The sequence below is a fragment of the Mirounga angustirostris genome, unplaced genomic scaffold (genome assembly GCF_029215605.1).
Source record: "Mirounga angustirostris isolate CCGP_5_RB_7025 unplaced genomic scaffold, mMirAng1.0.hap1 SCAF_9, whole genome shotgun sequence".
Classification (NCBI taxonomy): Eukaryota; Metazoa; Chordata; class Mammalia; order Carnivora; family Phocidae; genus Mirounga; species Mirounga angustirostris.
In genome coordinates, this window is record NW_026991717.1 from 70,657,854 (window position 1) to 70,682,227 (window position 24,374).

A 24,374-nucleotide genomic window follows, 5' to 3' on the forward strand; every position below is an offset into this window, starting at 1 on the left:
AATAAAAGGCACAGAATAAGAAATATAGTCAATGGTATTGTAATAGTGTTGTATGATGATACATAATAGCTACACTTGTGGTGAGCATAACATAACATCTTGACAAGCCCTGAGTGCTGTATAGAATCACTGAATCACTATATTATGCACCTGATACCAATATAACATTATGTTGACTATACTAGAATTAAAACTTTAATTCTAAAATTCTAAAACTGGAATTAAAATTTAAAAACTAAAAGTTTTGAATCACTACATTGTACTTGCAACTAATGTAAGATTGGGGGTCAACTACACTCAAAGTTAAAAATTAATTTTAATTTTTTTTTAGAAAAAGAATATAAGTGCTTCTAGTAATTTCTTTATAAGCCACTATATAACCAACCACTCCTAGAGAGTTATGAGCTCCCCAGAACAAAATGACTATAAAATATGACATAAATTAAAGTCCAAACTGAATTATTATATTAAAACTTTTAGAAGGGGGGACACGTAGGTGGTTCAGTCAGGTAAGCCACTAACTTTTGATTTCAGCCCAGGTCATGATCTCAGGGTCATGGGATTGAGCCCCAGGTCAGGCTCCACACTGTTGGGGCCTGCTTGGGATTCTCTTTCTCCCTCTCCCTCTGCCCCTCCCTCCCAGCTTGCATGCACATGTGTGCATGCCCTCTCTCTCTCTCTCTCTCTCTCTCAAGTAATAATAATTAAAATAAAATAAAACTTTTAGTAAACACAAGTTTTCATAATAGAAAGCTGGTTACTTTAATTTACCATCCTGATAAGAATAAAGAAAAATACTGAATTTTTTTTAAGTAATCTCTACGCCCAATATGGGGCTTGAACTCATCACTCTGAGATCAAGAGTCGCATACCCCACCCACTGAGCCAGTCAGGCACCCTGAAAAATACTGTACTAAAAAAATAATAAAACTTGGGGCACCTAGGTGGCTCAGTCAGTTGAGCATCTGCCTTCAGCTCAGGTCATGATCCTGGGGTCCTGGGATCGAGCCCCATGTCAGGCTCTCTGCTCAGTGGGGAGTCAGCTTCTCCTCCCACTGCTTGTCGCTCCCCCTGCTTGTGCTCTCTCTGACAAATACATAAAATCTTTAAAAATTAATTAATTCATTAAAATAAAACAAAACGTGAAAATATTGACAATCTGGAGAGACAACATGAAACTCCTAAGTCAATTTTTTTCTGGAAGTCTGAATGGTAAGTCCTAAAGTCATTCATGTTCAGAGTGCACCTGCCTATAGTTCAAATCCTTAGGCATCATGGCAGTGCCTGGCTGGAGAGAAGGAGATGGGAACCAGGGCTCACATGAAGTTGAGGGAACTTCATAAGGGAACCCTTGGTAATCTTCATCCTCAAGTAAGTATGAACCAGAACTAAATCTGACACCATTCAGAGGAAAACCAAAATTAGCCATCCCTGGAAGTTTGTGGCCTTGGTTCAGCTGTTGTTGGATTTACACATACCATTTTCTCCAATTGCCCCAATATATTGTCAGAGGCTATGGGAGAGTGGAGTGGGAAGTTATTGTTTAATGGGTACAGAGCTTCAGTTTGGGATGACAAAAAAATTCTGGAGATGAATGTTGATGATGGTTGCACTGTAAGGTGAATGTACTTAATGCTTCAGGACTGTATAGTTTGAAATGGTTAAAATGGCCATTTTTATGTTATGTGTATTTTATCACAATACAAAATATTGTAAAACCATGAAAAAGAGGTAACAGAGGGAAAAGACATAAAAGTACTCGAGTAATACAAAAGAAAACAAGAAAGAAGAAACAAAGAACAGATAGGACAGACAGAAAACAAATGGTCTATCAGTAATTAAGGTCTAGAAGCAAAAATTTACAAACGTCATGAGTGTGAAGAAAACACACTTCCAGGGTATAAACAATGTACATTGTAAACATTTTCTAAATTTCACAGTGAAAAAGATTTCTCCTGAAAACAAAAAGAAATTCTCTTGAAATCACAGACACCTCACCATTGCCTTTAAGACCTTTTACCTGCCTTCACTCTGGGAGCCAATTTAACCCAAACTGTATGAAAACTATGGATAAAGAAAGGATGTCACATCAAGAAGTCTTGTGGGAGTCATAAACCATCCCAAGGAGAGACTGAAGACTCCACAATGATCTCTAAGATGAAACTTTAATTGTACCCTTGAGAGTCTCAACAATACACTCTTCACCTTTATTCATCTGTATCCGCATCTTGAAATCTCCTCACGAGGTTCATATCTCACTTCTTTCAGCTATTCTACAGCAAAAGTAACCAATATAGAAAATTCACCTGTTGAATTTCCTCTGCTGAGTGAGAAAAATGAAAGATCTGGGTGCCTGGGGGTGATTGAGATCTCCTAGACAGCTCTTCATGAAAATATCAGCATGTCGGGTGCCGGGGTGGCTCAGTTGGTTAAGCATCTGCCTTTGGCTCAAGTCATGATCCCAGGGTCCTGAGATCAAGTCCCGCAGGGAGCCTGCTTCTCTCTCTGCCGCTGCCCGCCCCCTCTCTCTGTCTCTCATGAATAAATAAATAAAATCTTTTAAAAAAAAAGAAAATATCAATATGTCAATCAAGGCCCACACCTCAAGGATAGATTATAGAGCTGTTCTTTTCACTGAGTATCCTATTGCCCAACAAAAGTACCCTATTGCTATAACTGTTTCTTTTGAACACTTCAGGAAGGCAAGAAAGGGAGGGTCAGCAGTTACCTTTGTATATCCTAGGGTTTTGGGGGTCAGGTCCCTATGTTTTGAGTCCACATAAAGGAAAGAGAGGAATCAATGAGAAGATACAGACTCAATGTTTATTCCCAGCTTTCTCCACACTTAGACCTATCATGAAGGGTAAGTAACTTTTCTGTCTAGGCATCACTGCATTTTTTCTAAGACATCTACAAATGGTTGCTAGCTCCAATAAAATCCCATTTTAATATTAACACATTTTTGCAAATTTGTGTGGATTTCATGTCTCTAGATATGTGATTCCATCCACAGTATCTCCAGTAATTTAATAATAAGTTATGTTACATGAACTGTTGACTCCAGGGCCCAGCTACTCAAATCTCCCTCTGATTAACAACCCCTGAAAATTTCTTGCCTAATGATTCACAAAGGAATGCCTCATTATTCAGAAATTTTATAAATTACATAATTTGCTACTAGAAGACTGTTCAATGTTGTGTTCAATAACTCATTTTCTACATACAACACCCCAAACTAAATATAACTTATTCCCCCTTAACTCTCATGTACATCACAGGTAATTTAATGCCCTTCCTTTAACCATTCGTTTTCTACATCTTGAATTATTAACACTACCATGTTTTAATGTCTTTTTCCTTTATATCAGATGAAACTCTATGTTTTTAAGTGCCAGAATATATAAGAAAGTCAGTAAAATAAATCTGATCAACCAAAGAGAGCCACCCATAGCTCTGCTGTGTCATACACTAAAACCTAATGACTTTTTAATGTTTCTTAGGTTCATTTAATACTGTTTTTCATTTAGGTTTTTAAATGGCTATGCTAAAAAATTTATCCTAGTTACTTTGTAATCATATTTGTTGGTAGTATTAACAACAGCTATGAATTTTTTTCAAGTCTAATATATTCCAGAAACTGTACCAGGCATATGTATTCAACAGTATTTGCACAAGAGCTCTGAAAAATAGGTGTTAACTTGCTCAAGAGCACACAGAATGTCATATGGTATTTGATCCCAAATCATTGTGGTATTATCATTTATTTTCCTTTAAGTACAGTGATATAAGAGGACCACTGAGTTATATACTGGTTTGAGTCAATTAGTTGTACAATATGTCACCACATAGATATTGCCAGAATGGGTGATCTCTTCCTTCCTCACCAAACCAGGTGCTTTCCTCCTAAAACCACATTCTCAGTCCTTCATAATGAAGCCCATTTTTCTTTCTAGGTTATACGTATAGCAGCTCCATTCCATTACTGGACCATCTAAACGAAGAAAGCATTTACATTGATCTCCTATGTGCCCAGGATGGGTTTGAAAAACATTTGGTAGGAGAAATCAACAGGATATGGTGATTGACTGCCTATGGGAGGTGACAGAATTAGAAAATGCCTTGAATGATCTTCAAGTTTCTTAGGGCTCCTGGGTGGCTCAGTTGGTTAAGTGTCTGTCTTGGCTCGGATCATGATCTCAAGGTCCTGGGATCAAGCCCTGTCTTGGGCTCTCAGCTCAGCAGAGAATATGCTTCTCCCTCTGAGGGAATGCTCTCTCCCCATCTCTCTAATAAATAAGTATTTTTAAAAATGAAAAAAAAAGAAACCTTGCCATTTGCAACAATGTGGATGAAGCTAGAGTGTATTATGTTAAGCAAAATAATTCAGAGAACGATAAGTGCTATATGATTTCACTCACATGTGGAATTTAAGAGAAAAAAAAAACAGATGAACATAGGGGAAGGGAAAAAGAGAGAGAGGAGAGATAGAGAGAGAAGCAAACCATAAGAGACTCTTAATGATAGAGAACAAACTGAGGGTTGATGGAGGGAAGTGGGTTGGGGATGGGCTAAATGGGTGATGGGTATTAAGGAGGGCACTTGTGATGAGCACTGGGTGTTATATGTAAGTGATGAATCACTAAATTCTACTCATGAAACCAAAATTACACTATATGTTAACTAACTACAATTTAAATTAAAAAATTTTAAAAAGAAAAAAAGCTAAAAAAAGGAATTTATCTTATATGTAATAGGATTTTAACTTGACAGAGAAAGACAAATATCGTATGATCTCACTTCTTTGCAGAATCTAAAAAACAAAATAAATGCGGGGAACAAACTGATGGTTACCAGAGGAGAGGGGTGGGCAAATGGGTGGAGGATACAGTCTTCCAATTATGGAATGAATAAGTCATGGGAATAAAAGTTACAGCATAGAGAATGTAGTCAATGGTATTGTCATAGCACTGTATGGTGACAGATGGCAGCTACACTTGTGGTGAACACAGCCTAATATAGAAAGTTGTTGAATCATGCTGTAACCTGAAACTAATATGACACTGTATGTTAACTAGCTGGAATTAAAATAAAAACTTAAGGGCGCCTGGGTGGCTCAGTTGGTTAAGCGACTGCCTTCAGCTCAGGTCATGATCCCAGGGTCCTGGGATCGAGTCCCGCATCAGGCTCCCTGCTCTGCGGGAAGCCTGCTTCTCCCTTTCCCACTCCCCCTGCTTGTGTTCCTTCTCTCGCTGTGTCTCTCTCTGTCAAATAAATAAATAAAATCTTTAAAAAAAAATAAAAATAAAAACTTAAAATTTTTTTTAAATTTTAAAAAAAGAGTGGAAAATTACAAATACACTCCTGAGGCTCTTGAACCATATTAATATTATGACTATATAGACATTTACAAAATATTCTCATATCTAGTATCTCATCTCGTTCTCATATCAGCTATGCGGAGTACACAAGGAAAAAGATGTATCTAATATTTAAAATTTGAAATGAGCCCACCAAGCTCTCACAGCTATAAATGAAAACACTCAGGCTAGGACCAAGATTTTCTGTGTCCCAGTTTTCTTTTACCCCACCACCTTCTCTCTAGGTTCAACTCTGCTCCCACCCATAAAAAATGCCCCCCCCCTTTATCCCAGGTCACTCCTTTTCGTATGACACCTGAATAACCTTCACCACTTCCCTGCCTCTCCCAGGCCTCTTTCAAAAGCCGCCCCAGATGTTTAAATCCAATCCTGCTTTTCCAGATACAATCATCTATAACTCAGCTTCTAGTGCCAATTATCCCTACAAATATCATTCTTAACCCTCTCTCAAAACCATGATCAATTAATTCCTGATCCTCCTGAGATCCCTCCCAAACTTAGAAGCTGTTTCACACACCCACTCCTTAACCCAGGCTCTAACGCCCTAACGTCTACACAGTAATTCTCAGATGTCGGCATGCAAAAGAAACACATAGCAAGTCTGTTATAACAGATTGCTGGGCCCATACTGAGTTTTAAGTCAGATAGGAGCCTGAGAACTTGCATTTTAACAATTTTTCAAGTGTTGCTGGTACAGAGACTACATTCTTGAGAACCTGCTCTGTCCTTACACAGCCTTGCTCCTAAACACAGTAGTGTTCTCTCCTGGAGCTCTTGCTATGGTTGAATTCATCTACCCCTCAGATTCTCTGCCTCATCTTGTTTGTTCTCCTTCTCCTGATACCAGTGAAAGAATTCATACTTCCTACATCTGAGCCATTTACAGTGCTAAAACTTCATTTTTACTAATATTGCATCATGTAAGTCAACAACATTACAAATCTATTTTTATAGAAGACTAAGTTTTTCAAACAAATGTCTTCAAGCTATACTTAAAATTGAAAGTGGAAATTCTTTACCTTACGTTGATATAACAAAAATTAAGTAAATTATGTATAGATAAACAATTTTTAAAATTTAAGTGCTTATAAGTTTGGCATCAAGATAAAACAGGTATATTTTGGAAAGACAGCTCACCCTCCCGACCCCAAACCCACCCAGCCCCATGTCTGTCTGTCTGTCTGTCTGTCTCTCTCTCTCTCTCTCTCTCTCACACACACACACACACACATTCTTTCTCTTTCTTTTCTCTCCCATTAACCTGTCCCACTCACTCCTCTCCTCCACTTCATCCCCCAGGTAGATGGGGTCCTTAGAGGAGGATACCTCCACCAAGAGGACAATTTTCCCTGCCTCTCTTGGATATTTATTCTGACCTCTGTGTCCTACTAATCAAAACACTGGAGGAAATATACACAAATATAAGCAGGATTAGATGCATGCACAGAGATACATGAACAGATGCTTCCCAGTAAACATGCTGGAGGACTATGGATCCTACTCAGGAGGGACATGTAAATTCTTAATAATGACTGGCATGAAAGATACATTTCATTTGGTTCAGAATACTAAAGGAAGGAAGTCTATGGGGTCACAAATACTGCTCTCCACCCATGAATGAGCCTTTTAGGTTATTAAACGAGGATACTCTTGTGGCTGAAGATTCCCTCACATCTTCCTCTTGGAGCCAGAAACAGCATGAAGGATGTAAGGTGTAAGGAAATGTATGTAAGGAAATTCTGCCTGCGTCAGTGCATCACTGTTCCTATACACCCACTGCTGTCAGATACTAAGAGCATGCTGGTTCTTCCGTAAATCCATTCATTCTTTTTTCCATTGTTCTTCGTTAAGAACAACATGTTAGGTCCAGCAGTTCTCTTTTCCTAACACACTTCTGTTTGGGGTAATATATTCACATTAAGGACTCACTCTAGCATCACAGAGTTCCCACTATACAACTCACTTAGGGAAAATGGGGTTCAAATGTCTTGGATATTTTGGGGCACCATTAAATCTTCAGTTAGAATGTAGCCTGAGTCTTGTACTGCTTTGTTTCTAATGTTGGTCAGTAAAGTTTTGGTTGACAAATATCCTTCGGCAAGGGCAACTAAAGCAGGATGTTCTTATGTTTTCAGAGCTCTTGATAAGTGACAAGTGGGAAATGGAAATGAAGAAAGTCATAGGCAGACTCCTGTGTCCTTTAGATTTACCAAATTCTCCAAATTTACAAATTAACCTTAAAAATATAAATATTTAAAGGAAAAAGAATCCCTGCACTTCTCGGGGCAAGTGGCATAAATCTTGAGCAAGCGGTTGGGGTTATGGAGGAGGATGTGTCTTCCTTATCAGTTCATACAGAATGGACTATCCATGCTCCTTGTTCCTCCTCATTTCTCCAACTGTTCATTTGTTGTATCACTTGAGGTGAATAGAAAGATTAAAGAAGTGGATTTAAGTTCACCCTTTGAGCTACTAATAGATGTACTTTGAGGTGGAGGAAGCAGAAATGGATGCAGTGAGATTTCAAATTATCTGTGAAGTCCATTTATCCCTTTTTCTGATCCTGTATTCCACAGGTAACTAAAATTTCACTGTAGGACAAATGTTAAAAGGTCCTGGACATCAGGAAGTCAGATGACCAGGAAGGAGGTAAGACTTCTGAGGTCTGGTTCCGAGTCAAAAACCATGAACTGGAATTATATTTCTTTTCTTAGTGACAAGAGCTTCCTGACCTGTGAGTAAAGTAAATCATTTCATGTCTCATGTCTCTGCCTACTGTCTTGAAAAGCCAAAAATATCTCATTTATGTCAAATAAAGTTGACAATCATGCTACTACCCTCACTACATAGATTTATCTAAGTTATTATGAGCCAAAATAAATAACTTTTTCAGGCCCACAGTATATAATTGGGTATGTGCTATGAAACACACAGATCAAGACACTGCAGATGTAGGGGGCAGTCTTGATTGCTTTTATAAGTCAGAAGTTCCAAAAGGGGAGGAATTTTATTTTTCATGCTTACCATTGTACCCCAGGACTTAGCACACTGCTGGAAATATAACAGTTAATAAACAAGTGTTTAATGCCTAAATGAATAAGTAAATGGATAATGTGCTACAATTTAAATTCAATATTCAACTTTTTTTATTACAAAACCAAATAACTGTATTTTCTGACCAAAAATGGCAGCATGTGGTCTGGTAAATACAGGTAGAGTTATGGGAGGTATATTCGAAATTACAACTCTCCTAGAAATTTTGATACATATGGTCATAATTATAGTCCATTGAACTAACTTACTTGGACAAAATTTAGATTGTCATAAAAGTCATGTTTATTACAGAGTCCTTTTTCATCATTCTAAAATTATTGTTAATCAATACAAATACCCAAAGTTACCTTGGCAATAAAACATTTACCCTCTCAGTTTGCTCCAGGTTGATCAAATACTGAGAAGCAGGCCTCATGCTCTCTGAAGATTAAATGGCATAAGGATGCAATTTTGTATCTTAACAGGAACATTAATAATATGGTCAATTATCTACATCTGTAGTCAAGATATTACTAAATTTAAAATACTGATGGTGGTTTTACCCTACTAAATATTTTGAATTTTAACCAGGAAACTTTAGGACAAAGAAATAAGCCATGGGGCACCTGGGTAGTTCAGTCAGTTAGGCAGCCGACCCTTGATTTTGTCTCAGTTCATGATCTCAGGGATTCGCTCTCTCCTTCTGCCCCCCACCCCTTACTTAATTAATTAATTAATAAGCAAACCAGCCTGGATCGATAGTTCTAGAAAAGTTGTTAGCAACATCTAAATTTATACTCATGCCTCAATTCCTAACAGCCAATATGAGGAGGATCTTTCTGGTCTTAGCATACCCTAAGGTGAACTTTCTAATTCATTATTTATTTTAGGTAAAAGCAAGATGATGAATGGAAAATTATGGTGTTTAAGGCTTAATTCCCAGCAAAAAAAAAAAAAAAAAGAAGGTACATGGTTTTGTATACTAGACAAAACTGGCATACCCAGCTGCAAGTTACCTCAAAAGACTAGCCATGATGTAGAATAGTGCAGTTTAGAGAAAAACAAGCCAGGAAAAATGGTGGCATCCAAAAAAAGTCATGTATATGGGACATAATAGCTTCCAACTGTTATTTAAGCCCCCCCACCCTTCATCACCATAATAGAAAAGGAATGAGACTTATTTTGTATAGCTTCAGCAAAGGAGAGTCCCAGGATCAATGCATAGAAGTAATAAGGGAGAGATTTTGCTCAACATAAAGTACTTTGAGAGAACCAGAGTTCCTCAAGAGGGAATGAGCTAAATTGTTCTACAAATCCAGATGCCACCTAGCAGAATGTGACTTAGAGGGTGCTTCATAAATGATTTTCCCACCACTGTACAGAATCCTGAGGTCTCTAGAGCATCTCCCTCAGAGCAGAAAAACAAAGGGGCTCAAGACTCCCACCACACAGTTCCACCTATCTGCTTTTTACTGGACTTTTGTATGTGAAATTCTAAGAAGACAATTTATTGCTTCAGATTCATATTCAATTTTGTTTCAAAGTAAAAGAATGTATCCAAGGTGTATATTTACATTTAAGATATCCAAGAGGCAATGATTTTAACATGAAAGATGAGACATTACTGAGACTCAGGGTTATAGGAATATTTGAAATGAAGTGAGGTTTGCTCCAAACCAATCTCCAAATGAGCCAGTGTATCTAGGAGCTCCTGCCTTTGCACATTTAAGTAAACCCCTTAAATTTCTCTGAACTTCAGTTTTCTTATCTGTAAAAGAGAAGAATGAAGCACACCTCCCTACAGCTCAAAGGGTCATTTGGAAGATCGAATGAGATAATGTAAAATAAAAATACTTTGTACATTTACAAGTGAATTTTTAGCAAAACCTACAAATGTTCATTATTATTCCCTCCTTAGTTACTTCTGTTTCTCTAACAGCTTTGGAATCCCAGAACACAACAATGCATTTTGTGACTGAGTTTGTCCTTCTGGGTTTCCCTGGTCAAAGGGAGATGCAGAACTTTTTCTTTTCATTCATCCTGGTGGTCTATCTCCTCACCCTGCTGGGGAATGGGATTATTGTCTGTGTAGTGAAATGGGACAAGCGGCTTCACACACCCATGTACATCTTCTTGGGAAACTTTGCCTTCCTAGAGATCTGGTACATTTCCTCCACTGTCCCGAACATGCTGGTCAACATCCTCTCTGAGACCAAGACCATCTCCTTCACTGGATGCTTCCTCCAATTCTATTTCTTTTTTTCACTGGGTACCACAGAATGTTTCTTCTTATCAGTCATGGCTTATGATCGATACCTTGCCATCTGTTGCCCACTACATTACCCCTCCATCATGACTGGGAAGCTCTGTGTGGTTCTGGTCTGTGTTTGCTGGGTGAGTAGATTTCTCTGCTATCTGGTCCCCATTGTTCTCATCTCCCAACTTCCCTTCTGTGGACCCAGCATCATTGACCACTTTGTGTGTGACCCAGGCCCATTGCTCGCACTGGCCTGCATCCCTGCTCCTTCCACTGAGCTCATCTGTTACACCTTCAACTCACTGATTATCTTTGGGCCCTTCCTTTTCATCCTGGGATCTTACACTCTGGTACTCAGAGCTGTGCTTTGTGTTCCTTCTAGTGCTGGCTGAACCAAAACTTTCTCCACATGTGGGTCCCACCTAATGGTGGTGTCTCTATTCTATGGAACACTTATGGTGATATATGTGAGCCCAACATCAGGGAATCCAACAGGAATGCAGAAGATCATCACTTTGGTATACTCGGCAGTGACTCCACTCTTAAATCCCCTTTTCTATAGTCTCCGAAACAAAGACATGAAAGATGTCCTAAAGAAAGTCCTAGGATTAAGAACTAACCAAAACTGAGACATCTTTAGAGGGTATTATGCTAAGCAAAATAAGCCAAAGGAAGACAAATACCCTATGATTTCACTCATATGTGGGATTTAAGAAACAAAACAAATGAACATATGGGAAGGGAAGGAAAAATAAAATAAGATAAAAACAGGGAGGTAAACCATAAGAGACTCTTAACTCTAGGAAACAAACTGAGGGTTGCTGGAGGGAAGGTGGGTGGGGGGATGGGGTAACTGTGATAGGCATTAAGGACAGCACTTGATGTGATGGGCACTGCCTGTTATATGCAACTGATGAATCACTAAACTCTATCCCTGAAACTAATAATATACTTTATGTTAACTAAATTGAATTTAAATAAAAAATTGGGAAAAAAAACAAAGAGAAGCAGAATTTGTCATTTCTGACCTTAATTACTTATAAAAACAATAGAGAATGGCTTCAGTAAGTCATGTTCTGGCTCATACTTAAGTAGAGGAAGATACTTTTTTTTCCATAGTTCCTTAGCTGTTCAAGTTCAGCTCATCAATGGAAAATGCTAAATAAAACATTTTAAACATGGATTACCTTGCTAAGTAATTACATTTTGTTATTATATATGTTATTTGTCTTTGATGTATCTTCACTGCTTTAATCTTAGCTAGTGGAAAGAATGAAATGCATGTGAACCTGGAGCCTTTCAATAGGAGTGCAATCTTCTAAATTCTGAAAATATTCTTAAAGACAGTGGACCAAAGGGCCACCAAAAAATAAATAAACCCACCCAGTAATGGACATTTGCCATTGTTTAAAGCTGTCTTTCACACCAAAAACAGAGTATGCTTCATACTTCCATCACTTAAAATTCAAATTCTCCCACCATTCAAAGCTCTCATTCACTACACTGCTCCATTCGGACTTCTAAGCCCTGCACTTCACAATGATCAATCTATATATTCTTCCAACTGGACATCTTTATTCAAAGTGATTCCCCAAATCAAATGTGACAACACCACTTGTAATATGGACTAACAATGTCCTAAACATATTTTTATGCCTCTCAGAAAGCTATAGGGTAAAGTCTCAGTCAGAAAAGTATTAAGAGAAAATTATACCAAGAACAAACTCCATCTTTGTGCCCAAACCCCATGTTGAAACAGGAAAGCCATTAGCTGAGAGGCCAATCTACTTAAAATGAAAGTATACCCTTTTAGTTATGGCTGTACTAAAAATGAAATTAGGTGTTCCAGGAAGATAGGCTTGTTGGTGCTAGGTGATTAAATACTCTCATATAGCACTTCTCAAATCTTTTCACCACCAGAGTGTTTGGCAACAGTGGTCAGAGAACATGGGGCAATATTCCTTTTAAAGTCAAAGTTTTTTTTTTAATTTTATTATGTTATGTTAGTCACCATACAATACATCATTAATTTTTGATGTGGTGATCCACGATCCATTGTTTTCATATAACACCCAGTGCTCCATGCAGTACGTGCCCTCCTTAATACCCATCACCGGGCTAACCAATCTCCCCTCCCCACTCCCCTCTAAAACCCTGTTTGTTTCTCAGAGTCATTAGTCTCTCATGGTTCATCTCTCCCTCCAATTCCGCCCCCCTCATTTTTCCCTTCCTTCACCTAGTGTCCTCCGTGCTATTCCTTATGTTCCACAAATAAGTGAAACCATATGATAATTGACTTTCTCTGCTTGATTTATTTCACTTAGCATAATCTCCTCCAGTCCCATCCATGTTGATGTAAACTTGGGTATTCATCCTTCCTGATTGCTGATTAATATTCCATTGTATATATGGACCACATCTTCTTGATCCATTCATCTTTGAAGGGCATCTCAGCGCTTTCCACAGTTTGGCTATTGCGGGCATTGCTGCTATGAACATTGGGGTGCATATGGCCCTTCTTTTCACTACATCTGTGTCTTTGGGGTAAACACCCAGTAGTACAATTGCTGGGTCATAGGGTAGCTCTATTTTTAAATTTTTGAGGAACCTCCACATTGTTTTCCAAAGTGGCTGTACCAACTTGCATTCCCATCAACAGTGTAAGAAGGTTCCCCTTTCTCCACAACCTCTCCAACATTTGTTGTTTCTTTCCCTGTCCATTTTTGCCATTCTAACTGGTGTAAGGTGGTATCTCACTGTGGTTTTGATTTGAATTTCCCTGATGGCTAATGATGATGAACATTTTTTCATGTGTCTGTTAGCCATTTGTATGTCTTCTTCAGAGAAGTGTCTTTTCATATCTTCTGCCCACTTTTTGACTTGATTATTTGTTTTTTGGGTGTTGAGTTTGAGAAGTTCTTTATAGATCTTGGATACCAGCCCCTTATCTGTAGCGTCATTTGCAAATATCTTCTCCCATTCTGTGGGTTGCCTCTTTGTTTTGTTGACTGTTTCCTTTGCTGTGCAGAAGCTTTTTATCTTGATGAAGTCCCAAAAGTTCATTTTTGCTTTTGTTTCACTGGCTTTTGGAGATGTATCTTGAAAGAAGTTGCTCTGGCCAATGTCAAAGAAGCTACTGCCTATGTTCTCCTCTAGGATTTTGATGGATTCCTGTCTCACATTGAGGTCTTTCATCCACTTTGAGTTTATCTTTGTGAATGGTGTTAGAGAATGGTCGAGTTTCATTCTTCTGCATGTGGCTGTCCATTTTCCCAGCACCATTTATTGAACAGACTGTCTTTCTTCCATTGCATGTTTTTTCCTGCTTTGTCAAAGATTATTTGACCATAGAGTTGAGGGTCCATATCTGGGTTCTCTATTCTGTTCCATTGGTCTGTATATCTGTTTTTGTGCCAGTACCAAGCTGTCTTGGTGATCACAGCTTTGTAATATAGCTTGAAATCGGGCAACCGTGATGCCCCCAGCTTTGTTTTTCTTTTTCAGCATTTCCTTGGCGATTCGGGGTCTTTTCTGATTCCATACAAATTTTAGGATTGTTTGTTCCAGCACTTTGAAAAATGTCATTGGAATTTTGATTGGGATGGCATTGAAGGTATAGATTGCTCTGGGTAGCATAGACATTTTAACAGTGTTTATTCTTCTGATCCATGAGCATGGAATATTTTTCCATCTGTTTGTGTCTTCTTCAATTTCTTTCATGAGTGTTCTGTAGTTCCTAGAGTATAGATCCTTTACCTCTTTGGTTAGGTTTATTCCGAGGTATCTTAAGGTTTTTGGTGCTATTGTAAATGGAATCGTTTCTCTAATTTCTCTTTCTACAGTTGCATTGTTAGTATATAAGAAAGCAACTGATGTCTGTGCATTGATTTTGTATCCTGCCACATTATTGAATTGCTGGATGAGTTCTAGTAATTTGGGGGTGGAGTCTTTTGGGTTTTCCACATAAAGTATCATGTCGTCTGAGAAAAGAGAGAGTTTGACTTCTTCTTTGCCAATTTGAATACCTTTTATTTCTTTTTGTTGTCTGATTGCTGTTGCTAGGACTTTTAGTACTATGTTGAACAATAGTGGTGAGAGTGGGCATCCTTGACGTGTTCCTGATCTTAAGGGAAAGGCTCTCAGCTTTTCCCCAATGAGGATGATATTCGCTGTGGCTTTTTCATAGATGGATTTTATGAACTTGAGGAATGTTCCCTCTATCCCTATACTCTGGAGAGTTTTAATCAGGAAAGGATGCTATATTTTGTCAAATGCTTTTTCTGCATCAATTGAGAGGACCATATGGTTCTTCTCCCTCCTCTTATTAATGTGTTCTATCACAGTGATTGATTTGCGAATGTTGAACCACCTTGCATCCCAGGGATAAATCCCACTTGGTCGTGGTGGATGATCCTTTTAATGTATTGTTGGATCCTATTAGCTAGGATTTTGTTGAGGATTTTGGAATCCATATTCATCAGGAATATTGGTCCGAGATTCTCCTTTCTGATGGGGTCTTTGCCTGGTTTGAGATTAAGGTAATGCTGGCCTCATAGAAAGAGTTTGGAAGCTTTCCTTCTGTTTCTGTTTTTGAAACAGCTTCAGTAGAATAGGTATTCTTTCTTCTTTGAATGTTTGGTAGAATTCCCCAGGGAATCCATCAGGCCCTGGACTCTTGTTTTTTGGGAGGTTTTTGATCACTGCTTCAATCTCGTTACTGGTTATTGGCCTATTCAGGTTGTCAATTTCTTCCTGTTTCAGTCTTGGCAGCTTATAGGTTTCCAGGAAGGCCTCCATTTCATCCAGATGGCTCAGTTTATTGACATATAGTTGTTGATAATTTCTAATAATTGTTTCTATTTCCTTGGTGTTAGTGGTGATCTCTCCCCTTTCATTCATAATTTTATTAATTTGAGTCCTTTTCTTTTGGGTAAGTCTGGCCAGTGGTTTATTGATCTTATTAATTCTTTCAAAGAACCAACTTCTAGTTTCATTGATCTGATCTACTGTGTTTCTGGTTTCTAATTTATTGATCTCTGCTTTAATTTTAATTATTTCTTTTCTAATGCGTGGCTTAGGCATCATTTGTTGGTTTTTCTCTAGTTCTTTAAGGTGTAGAGTTAGTTGGTGAATTCGGGATTTTTCCATTTTTTTGAGTGAGGCTTGGATGGCTATGTATTTCCCCCTTAGGTCAGCCTTTGCAGTATCCCATAGGTTTTGGACCAATGTGTTTTCATTCTCATTGATTTCCATGAATTGTTTAAGTTCTTCTTTGATTTCCTGGTTGACCCAAACATTCTTGAGCAGAGTGGTCTTTAGCTTCCAAGTGTTTGAATTTCTGCCAAATTTTTTCTTGTGATTGAGTTCCAGTTTTAAAGCATTGTGGTCTGAGAATATGCAGGGAATAATCTCAATCTTTTGGTATCAGCTGAGACCTGATTTGTGACCCAGTATATGGTCTGTTCTGGAGAAAGTTCCATGTGCGCTCGAGAAGAATGAGTACTCTGTTGTTTTAGGGTGAAATGTTCTGTAAATATCTATGAGGTTCATCTGGTCCAATGTATCATTCAAAGCTATTGTTTCCTTGTTGATTATCTGCTTAGATGATCTGTCCATTGCTGAGAGTGGAGTATTCAGGTCTCCTACAATAAACGTATTGTTATCAATATGACTATTTTGATTAACAGTTGGCTTATGTAGATGGCTGCTACCATGTTGGGGGCATAGATATTTACAATTGTTAGATCTTCTTGTTGGATAGACCCTTTAAGAATGATATAGTGTCCTTCTGTGTCTCTAATTACAGACCTTACTTTAAAATGTAATTTGTCTGATATAAGAATTGCTACCCCAACTTTCTTTTGAGGACCCTGGCATGGAAGATGGATCTCCATCCCTTCACTTTCAGTCTGGACGTATCTTTAGGTTCAAAATGAGTCTCTTGTAGACAGCATATGGATGGGTCCTGTCTTTTTATCCAATCTGCAATCCTGTGCCATTTTATGGGAGCATTTAGGCCATTCACGTTGAGAGTGATTATTGAAAGATATCAATTAATTGTCATGTTGCCTGTGAAGACGTTGTTTTTATAGATGGTCCCTGTAAATTGCTGTTGTAGATCATTCTTGGGGTCTTTCTCCTTTTATAGAACCCCCCTTAATATTTCTTGCAGGGCCAGCTTAGTGGTCACACATTCTTTCAGTTTCTGCCCGTCGTGGAAGCTCTGCATCTCTCCATCCATTCTAAATGAAAGCCTTGACGGATAAAGTATTCTTGGCTGCATGTTCTTCTCATTTAGCACCCTGAATATGTCTTGCCAGGCCTTTCTGGCTTGCCAGGTCTCTGTGGATAGGTCTGACGTTATTCTGATGTTCCTCCCTCTGTACGTAAGGAATCTCTTCCTTGTCCTTCAGATGGTTTCCTTGGTTCTAAGATTTGCAAGTTTTACTATTACATGCCGGGGTGTTGGCCTGTTTTCCCTGATCTTGGGAGGGGTCCTCTTTGCCTCTAGGATGTGAATGTTTGTTTCATTCCCCAGATTAGGAAGTTCTCAGCTATGATTTGCTCAAATACATCTTCTAGTCCTCTCTCTCTCTCCACTCCCTCCAGGATTCCAATTTTTCTGACTTTGGAACGCTTCATGGTGTCACTTATTTCTCTGATTCTATTTTCATGGATTCTGAGTTGTTTTTCCCTGGCCTCCTCTTTTCCCTTTTATCTATTATATTGTCTTCCAGGTCGCTTATTCATTCTTCTGCCTCAGTTACCCTAGCTATTAGATTATCTAGATTGGATTGGATCTCATTGATAGCATTTTTAAGTTCTGCCAATTCAGCTTTCATTTCTGCCCTTAGAGACTCTATGTTGCCATTAATTGATTTCTCCATTCTAGCCGTTATCTTCACAATTGCTAGCCTGAATTCCATCTCCGACATCTTGGTTATATCTGCATCCATTTGTAAATCTGCAGCATAAGTCATAATCTCTGAGTCTTTTCTGTTTTGGGGGCTCCTCCTCCTAGTCATTCTGTTGATGGGTGATTGAGGGAATGTATAGAGTCCAAATTATTGACCAGAACCCAAGCAAGATGCACCTGTTTTCTTGGGACCTTAGGGTTACTGGCCTCTTTTTTTCCCAGCCTGTCTTCTGTGGGAGGGGCCTGCTGCACTGTTACTCAGGGAACCCTGTTTGGTTGGAGTTGCCCTGCCCCCCTGTGGTGGGGGATGGCCTCAGCAGGAATCAGTTTTGGGGGATTTTGTTCTCTGGCAGCTTTCCCTGGTGGCTTTCTCTGTCTCTTCCAAGAGTCAGAGCAGAAGAGACCATTTCCAACCCTCTGCCTCAGAGCAGAGAGACTGCAGTCTGTTCTTCAGTGCGCTCTCCAGGCCACACTGTCTCCGTTTCTGTCCGTGCTGCTATAAACTGCAGCGTCCTGGGTTGTGCGCCCCTCCGCAGCGCTCCCAGTCCTGCCTCCAGGTCAGGGCAAGTCTCTGCCCTTTGTGCTTCTAAAACCGCCAGCCGCTCCCAGTTAGCGCACACACGACCCCGCCGCTCCGGGTTTCTGCCCCGAGGGCTGCAGTTTGCAGGCACGACCCCGCCGCTGGGGTTCCGCACCGGGGGCTGCCCTGAAGTCCTTTCCCCGCTGCTACCATTCTGCGAGTCTGTGCCCGTCTGCAGTGCGTGAGGCTGTCACTCACTGGCGGTGTAGGATCCCCATGTCCAGGCACCCTCCTGCCGCCATTTATCCTCCAATATCTGCCCGCGGAATCATGGCTCCCCGCTTTGTACCTCAAAACCAACCGCCTGCAATATTCTGATTGTAGAGATCCAGATCTTCTTACATCTCAGGCTGGTTTTGTGGGTGCTCAGAGTGGTCTGGTAGATATCCAGCCCAATTCCGGGGACCAGTTGAAATAGGGTCCCCTACTCCTCCGCCATCTTTCCTCTCCCCTAAAGCAAAGTTTTATCTTAAAAATAATCACAAATTATACTTTCTGTTCCACCATACATACATATTTGGTGTAATACAAGATTATCTTCTCTGAGTAGAACTGTCCCTTCAGGAAGACATTTAATAAGAGGCTGTGTGTATCCCATGGCACAAAATCACATACCCTGTTTGAGAAACACAAACTTAAGGGGATTATGGCATCCCCAGAGAGTCAATGTAGCACATTACCTTCTAATCACTATGGACCAACTTATCAGAAATATTAATGAAACCCCCAGGCAAGAAGGAAGAAGGTCCCTAGAGAAGGAATGGAAAGTCATAGGATCATATGAAGACATACCTCAGAATTCTCAACAATGGCTAAACTGACACATAAATTAAAACCCGCACATAGCTTTAGCACACTCTGTTGGAAATAGGCCACTAGAATCTTATGGTGCAAGGGAAGTGAAATAAGCCATGCATGGAGCTCTCACACAGGGCTTCCACATTAAGGGCAGTGAAGGAGAGAATCTTTGTGACCTCCCTACGAACTCTCCCCAGGACCTGGGAAAGCTTCCCAGTATATAGGAAACATCATCTCCAATGGGCATTGCTATTATGCACCACGGGTGGGCCTAATCACCTCTATATCTGTTCATTCAATATGCTCAAGAGATTGAGTATCAAGGAATATTAGTTACTCACAACTCAAAAAGACAAAACTTTCAGAGTATTTAGACCACCCTGGAACTTACACTCCCCCAGATAATTGCACTAAATGGTGCCAGAGTCATCCACAGATCTTCTCCTTCTCAGAAAGTGGCTGGAACACCTGGAATGGTATGATTTTCATAGATATTTTGAACAAAACAGTATGGAACTAGTTCCATCCACTGGGACCAAAACCAAGAGAAAACAGGGATTTGTTTTGTTTTGTTTTCTTTTGGTCTCCTCTCTCAGCTCTACCCTCTTTGTCCATTCCATTACTCATCTCCACCTTCAGGAGAGATGACAAAAAAAACTTTTAAGGGTAAAATCAAATCAGTGTATATAAAGAGTAAGATTCACACAGAATATAATGGTGAATATATTAGGAATTGCTTCTTATAATCATGTTGAAAATTATTTGTGAAATTCATTTACCATGCTTTACCTACAGCTAATAGTTGTTCTGTGAGGTCTTTTTTCCAAAGAGTAGTCTAGAGCTCAAATACATAGACCTAAGTCTTGCGCATTTTGATTTTGAGTCAAAGTCTGTGAATCTGATTCAAGTTATTGTTTCTCTTGTTCCAGGTGGTAAGTGGCTGCTCTCTGCATCATTGCTTTCTTGTCTTGTTGAGAAGAGAGGTCTCTTCTTGGAAAGCACAGAGTTCCCATAGTAGGGAACCATTTGTTTCTCACAAAATGATCTATTCTATGGAACCCTGAACCAAAATGATGATCAATGAAGGTTAGTTTACTTCTTCATAATCATCCTAATTCAAAAAACTAAAAAGAATTTATCCCCATCTTTCAATATCTTTCTCTTGGTTTCTTGTCCACAAGACTACAACCTTCTTTGACTTAACCAGTCCAATAGGAAGGTTATGTTTGCTTCTAGATGAATAGGTTCATAGTTCACTTTAGGCATTATTCATTTAGTGAACCTGCAACAGCTGCTTCATTATAAATACATTTATGTTACTTAATATAACCTCACTGAATAGAAGGATTTTTTCCATTTGATTATGTTCAGTGAGTACTATGAATATTCTATATACACCACTTCTATCAAAACTGTTTTTAAGGAAAATTCTCCTCTTATCAAAGTTAGAAATATCTTGTTAAAAAATTTCTGGAGATTCCAATATGTTAAAGCTACCATTGTGCTCTTTTATCTGAGTGCTATTTGATTCTTAAAAAGACATCAACTTTGATGATGGTGTTGTAAAGGGAATGAGGGCAAGTCTTGTTTTCTATCAAAATTGGGAGTATTTTTTATTTTTTTTTTATTTTTTATTTTTTTTTAATCTTTTTTTTAAATGTTTTATTTATTTATTCATGAGAGTCAGAGAGAGAGAGAGAGAGGCAGAGGCAGAGGGAGAAGCAGGCTCCCCGCCTAGCAGGGAGCCCGATGCGGGACTCGATCCCAGGACCCTGGGATCATGACCTGAGCCGAAGGCAGATGCTTAACCATCTGAGCCACCCAGGCGCCCGGGAGTATTTTTTAAATAAACTAAAGTAAAATCTTTCAAACAGTGAACTTGAAGACTTGTGACAGCAGTGAGAAGAGCTTTAGAAGACAATCTCCTGGTGATTTTAATTTTCTTCCCCAATACATTGCATATGTTATATTAATCTTTAATGATATATTTTAAATGGATATGAAACGTGATAAATTATCATATGAAATTAATCATTAGGTGAGTTATAATGACTTTTCTTTGCTAAAAACAAAGGATTAAATACCAAATTGTAAATGAGCTTTAGTGCAATGTAAACATCTTTAAATAGGAAATAGCAGTAAGAATTTACTCTCTGGGTATCTTTGTTGATTTTCTTCTAGTATCATGAAAAAGTGATAGAAAATAAATCTCTAATGGAAATAGTTCAAGAAAAAGGTGGGGGAGACAGACAGGGAGAGAATCTGTAATAATGTCAAAGCTCAAACCATTCAAATCTATAAAACGTGTCAGATACAAATCTATTTTTAAATGATAGCATATGTGTACTCACATTTTGAAATGAATTGTACTAACTGCTATATATGAACTTCCACTGAAAAAAAAATTAAATATAAGACAAACCATTTTTGCCTCTAACTGAAGTATTTCTATCAAAAAAGGTGAAATTTAATTGATTTTGCCCATTGACAATGAGTTCAAGCAGCCTAGAATTGTACATTTACAAAGAATAAGGGCCAAATGGCTCACTCAGAAGAGAGCAGGATTTATTCAAGACTTGTTTTAGGATTTTTAATACATTTGCCTGATCACTCAAACTACCTGTCCTAAGAAAAGTTTCAAATGTTTCAGCAGCGAAGTGACTTGTCGCTATCTATCTATCTTCTCTCCACAGTCTGGAGACCATGAATAAGTCAGGGATATCTACTGTGACACAGTTCATCTTGTTGGGTTTTCCTGGTCCCTGGAAAATACAGATCATCCTTTTCTCAATGATTTTGTTGATCTATATCTTGACTCTAACTGGGAATATAGCCATCATTTGTGCAGTGAGGTGGGACCGTCGACTCCATACCCCTATGTATGTGCTCCTGGCCAACTTCTCCTTCCTAGAAATCTGGTATGTGACTTGCACAGTCCCCAACATGTTGGCCAATTTTCTTTCAAAAACCAAGACCATATCGTTCTCCAGTTGTTTCACTCAATTCTACTTCTTCTTTTCCCTGGGCACAACTGAGTGCTTCTTCCTCTGTGTCATGGCCTATGATCGGTACCTGGCCATCTGCCATCCACTGCACTATCCCTCCATTATGACTAGGCAGCTCTGTGTCATTCTGTGTCTCTTTGTTGGCTCATTGGTTTCCTTGGACATGCAATTACTATTTTCTTCATTTCTCAACTACCCTTTTGTGGTCCCAACATTATTGATCACTTTCTGTGTGATGTGGACCCACTGATGGCATTGTCCTGTGCCCCTGCACCCATCATAAAGCATGTATTCCATTCCGTGAGCTCCCTTATCATCATTACCACCATTTGGTACATTCTTGGGTCCTATGCCCTGGTGCTCAGAGTTGTGCTCCAGGTTCCTTCTTCAGCTGGGGGGCAAAAGGCCTTCTCTACCTGTGGATCCCATTTAGTTGTAGTGTCTTTGTTCTATGGAACCATAGTGATGATGTATGTGAGTCCCACATCTGGCAACTCAGTTGCTATGCATAAGATCATCACACTGATATACTCCATAGTGACACCAGTCTTAAACCCCCTCATCTATAGCCTATGTAACAAGGCCATGAAAGTTGCCCTCCATCAGGAGGAATTTGTGGAATGAGAATAATCCAACCTTTGTGAATAGGTTTTGTGAAAAACAATGATTCATTTTCTGAAAGTGGAACAGTAATCCTCTTCTCCCAACCCAAACAGACTTGTCTTTATTCATAACCATGATGGTCCTGTGGTGCAAAGCGAAATTCATCATGTATTTGATCATATTCTGATGTGCTTTTAGTTTCATAAACATGTTTCCATGGAAAGAGATTGCCACCCCTTACAGAGAAAAAAATAACTCTTAAAAATCTTAATATTTACTTCCAGGTAGGTTTAGACTTTTTCCGTATGCAATTTCTGTCCATACAATTTTGTTAAGAGATATTAATAAAATTGGTTATTTGCTTTTATGGCTGTCTAATGCTTTGTTAAAAAGACACATAACACATAAAATGCCTTTTGTCCTGGATTTTTGGCAAAATATTCTGGTTTCTCTTCAGATCGTATAAATCTTTCACCTTTTATTGGATTTTGACCAGAAACCCTACACATCAATTTTGGTTACACTAAGAGATTGTAACTTCAGTTTCACATTACTCATTACTTTCATCAACAGTGTAGAAGGGGAGGATGGAAGTTTGGTGTAAGCCATGAGGAAAAATATATTTGGTGAGTTGTTAGTATGCAATTCCCACAAAGAAAATGGGCCATAACAGGAGCAAACTGAATTCCCACCAGTAATACAGCAAATATAGAATACTCACCTTTAGCCTAGTTAGGGCTCATGGAAAGTAACCAACTTAGACCATTTTGAAAGGGATTTCACCCAAAAGCACTACTTGGAGACTAAAGCAACCCTAAAAGTGAGTCTATATGGTGTTGGTCACCAGAATCCAGGGATGAAAGAATTCCTAAGTAGTCAACCAATGAAGCATTACCTACATCAGAGAGCTACAGTTTAGGGAGTTCCCCACACCACCACCAAAAAAGAAAGTACTCCATGAAAGAAAAATCAACATATAAACTCTGTCAAATAATAGGGCAACAATACCAGTCAAGGAAAAGCCTTTTACCTTTACTTTTCTCCCACCTGAAACCTAGAGTAACCAGAGACAGTGTAGTCATGTGGAAGAAGAGGAGTAAAAAGGCAGAGGAAAAGAAGTATATCAAGCCTGGGTCAGACCCAGTCTTGAGGAATAAGTTTTAATTTGGATAAAAAATTAAAATTTTGCTTTTAAACTATACTAGAACTTCCAATATCTGGATAAAGGAGACCCTGTATTAATACTAAAAGTAATCAGAAAAGCTACCACATTGACCCAAGATATTTTCCACAGATGGAGACAAATAGAACATCAGAAAGTGTTTGAAGTAGAAGTGGTGAGAAAAAATAAAATTCCTTTGTATTTATACCCTACCAAGTCTAAAACAAGCAACTAAATAATTAAAGTAGAAATATTTTTAAAATGCTATAGCCTAAGTGGGGCACCTGGGTGACTCAGTCATTAAGCATTTGCCTTCGGCTCAGGTCATGATTCCAGGGTCCTGGGATTGAGCCCTGCATGGGGCTCCCTGCTCCGCGGGAAGCCTGCTCCTCCCTCTCCCACTCCCCCTGCTTCTCCCTCTCCCACTCCCCCTGCTTGTGTTCCCTCTCTCACTGTCTCTGTCAAATAAATAAATAAAATCTTTAAATAATAAATAAATAAAATGCTATAGCCTAAGAAAGGAAGAAAACCCTCACCTGAAGACCAAAAGATATCTCTGAAAGCCTTCTTGTGCAACTGGAGAGCACTATGCTTCAAGGTAAGTCGGGGGACCAAAAAAAGGTGGGAAAGGAATCAGAAAAT

At 38.9% G+C, this 24,374-nt stretch overlaps 2 protein-coding genes across 2 annotated transcripts; both read left to right on the forward strand.

Moving 5' to 3' along the window:
• The first annotated feature begins 10,304 nt into the window (after window positions 1-10,304).
• LOC123840954 (olfactory receptor 11H6) lies at window positions 10,305-11,297 on the forward strand. Its single transcript, XM_045870666.2, is given in 1 exon segment — window positions 10,305-11,297. A coding segment is annotated over 1 exon segment (993 nt).
• Window positions 11,298-21,665: 10,368 nt separating this feature from the next.
• Window positions 21,666-22,611, forward strand: LOC123841330 (olfactory receptor 11H7-like). Its single transcript, XM_045870945.2, is given in 3 exon segments — window positions 21,666-22,092; window positions 22,095-22,576; window positions 22,579-22,611. Coding segments are annotated over 3 exon segments (942 nt in total).
• The last annotated feature ends 1,763 nt before the right edge of the window (window positions 22,612-24,374 follow it).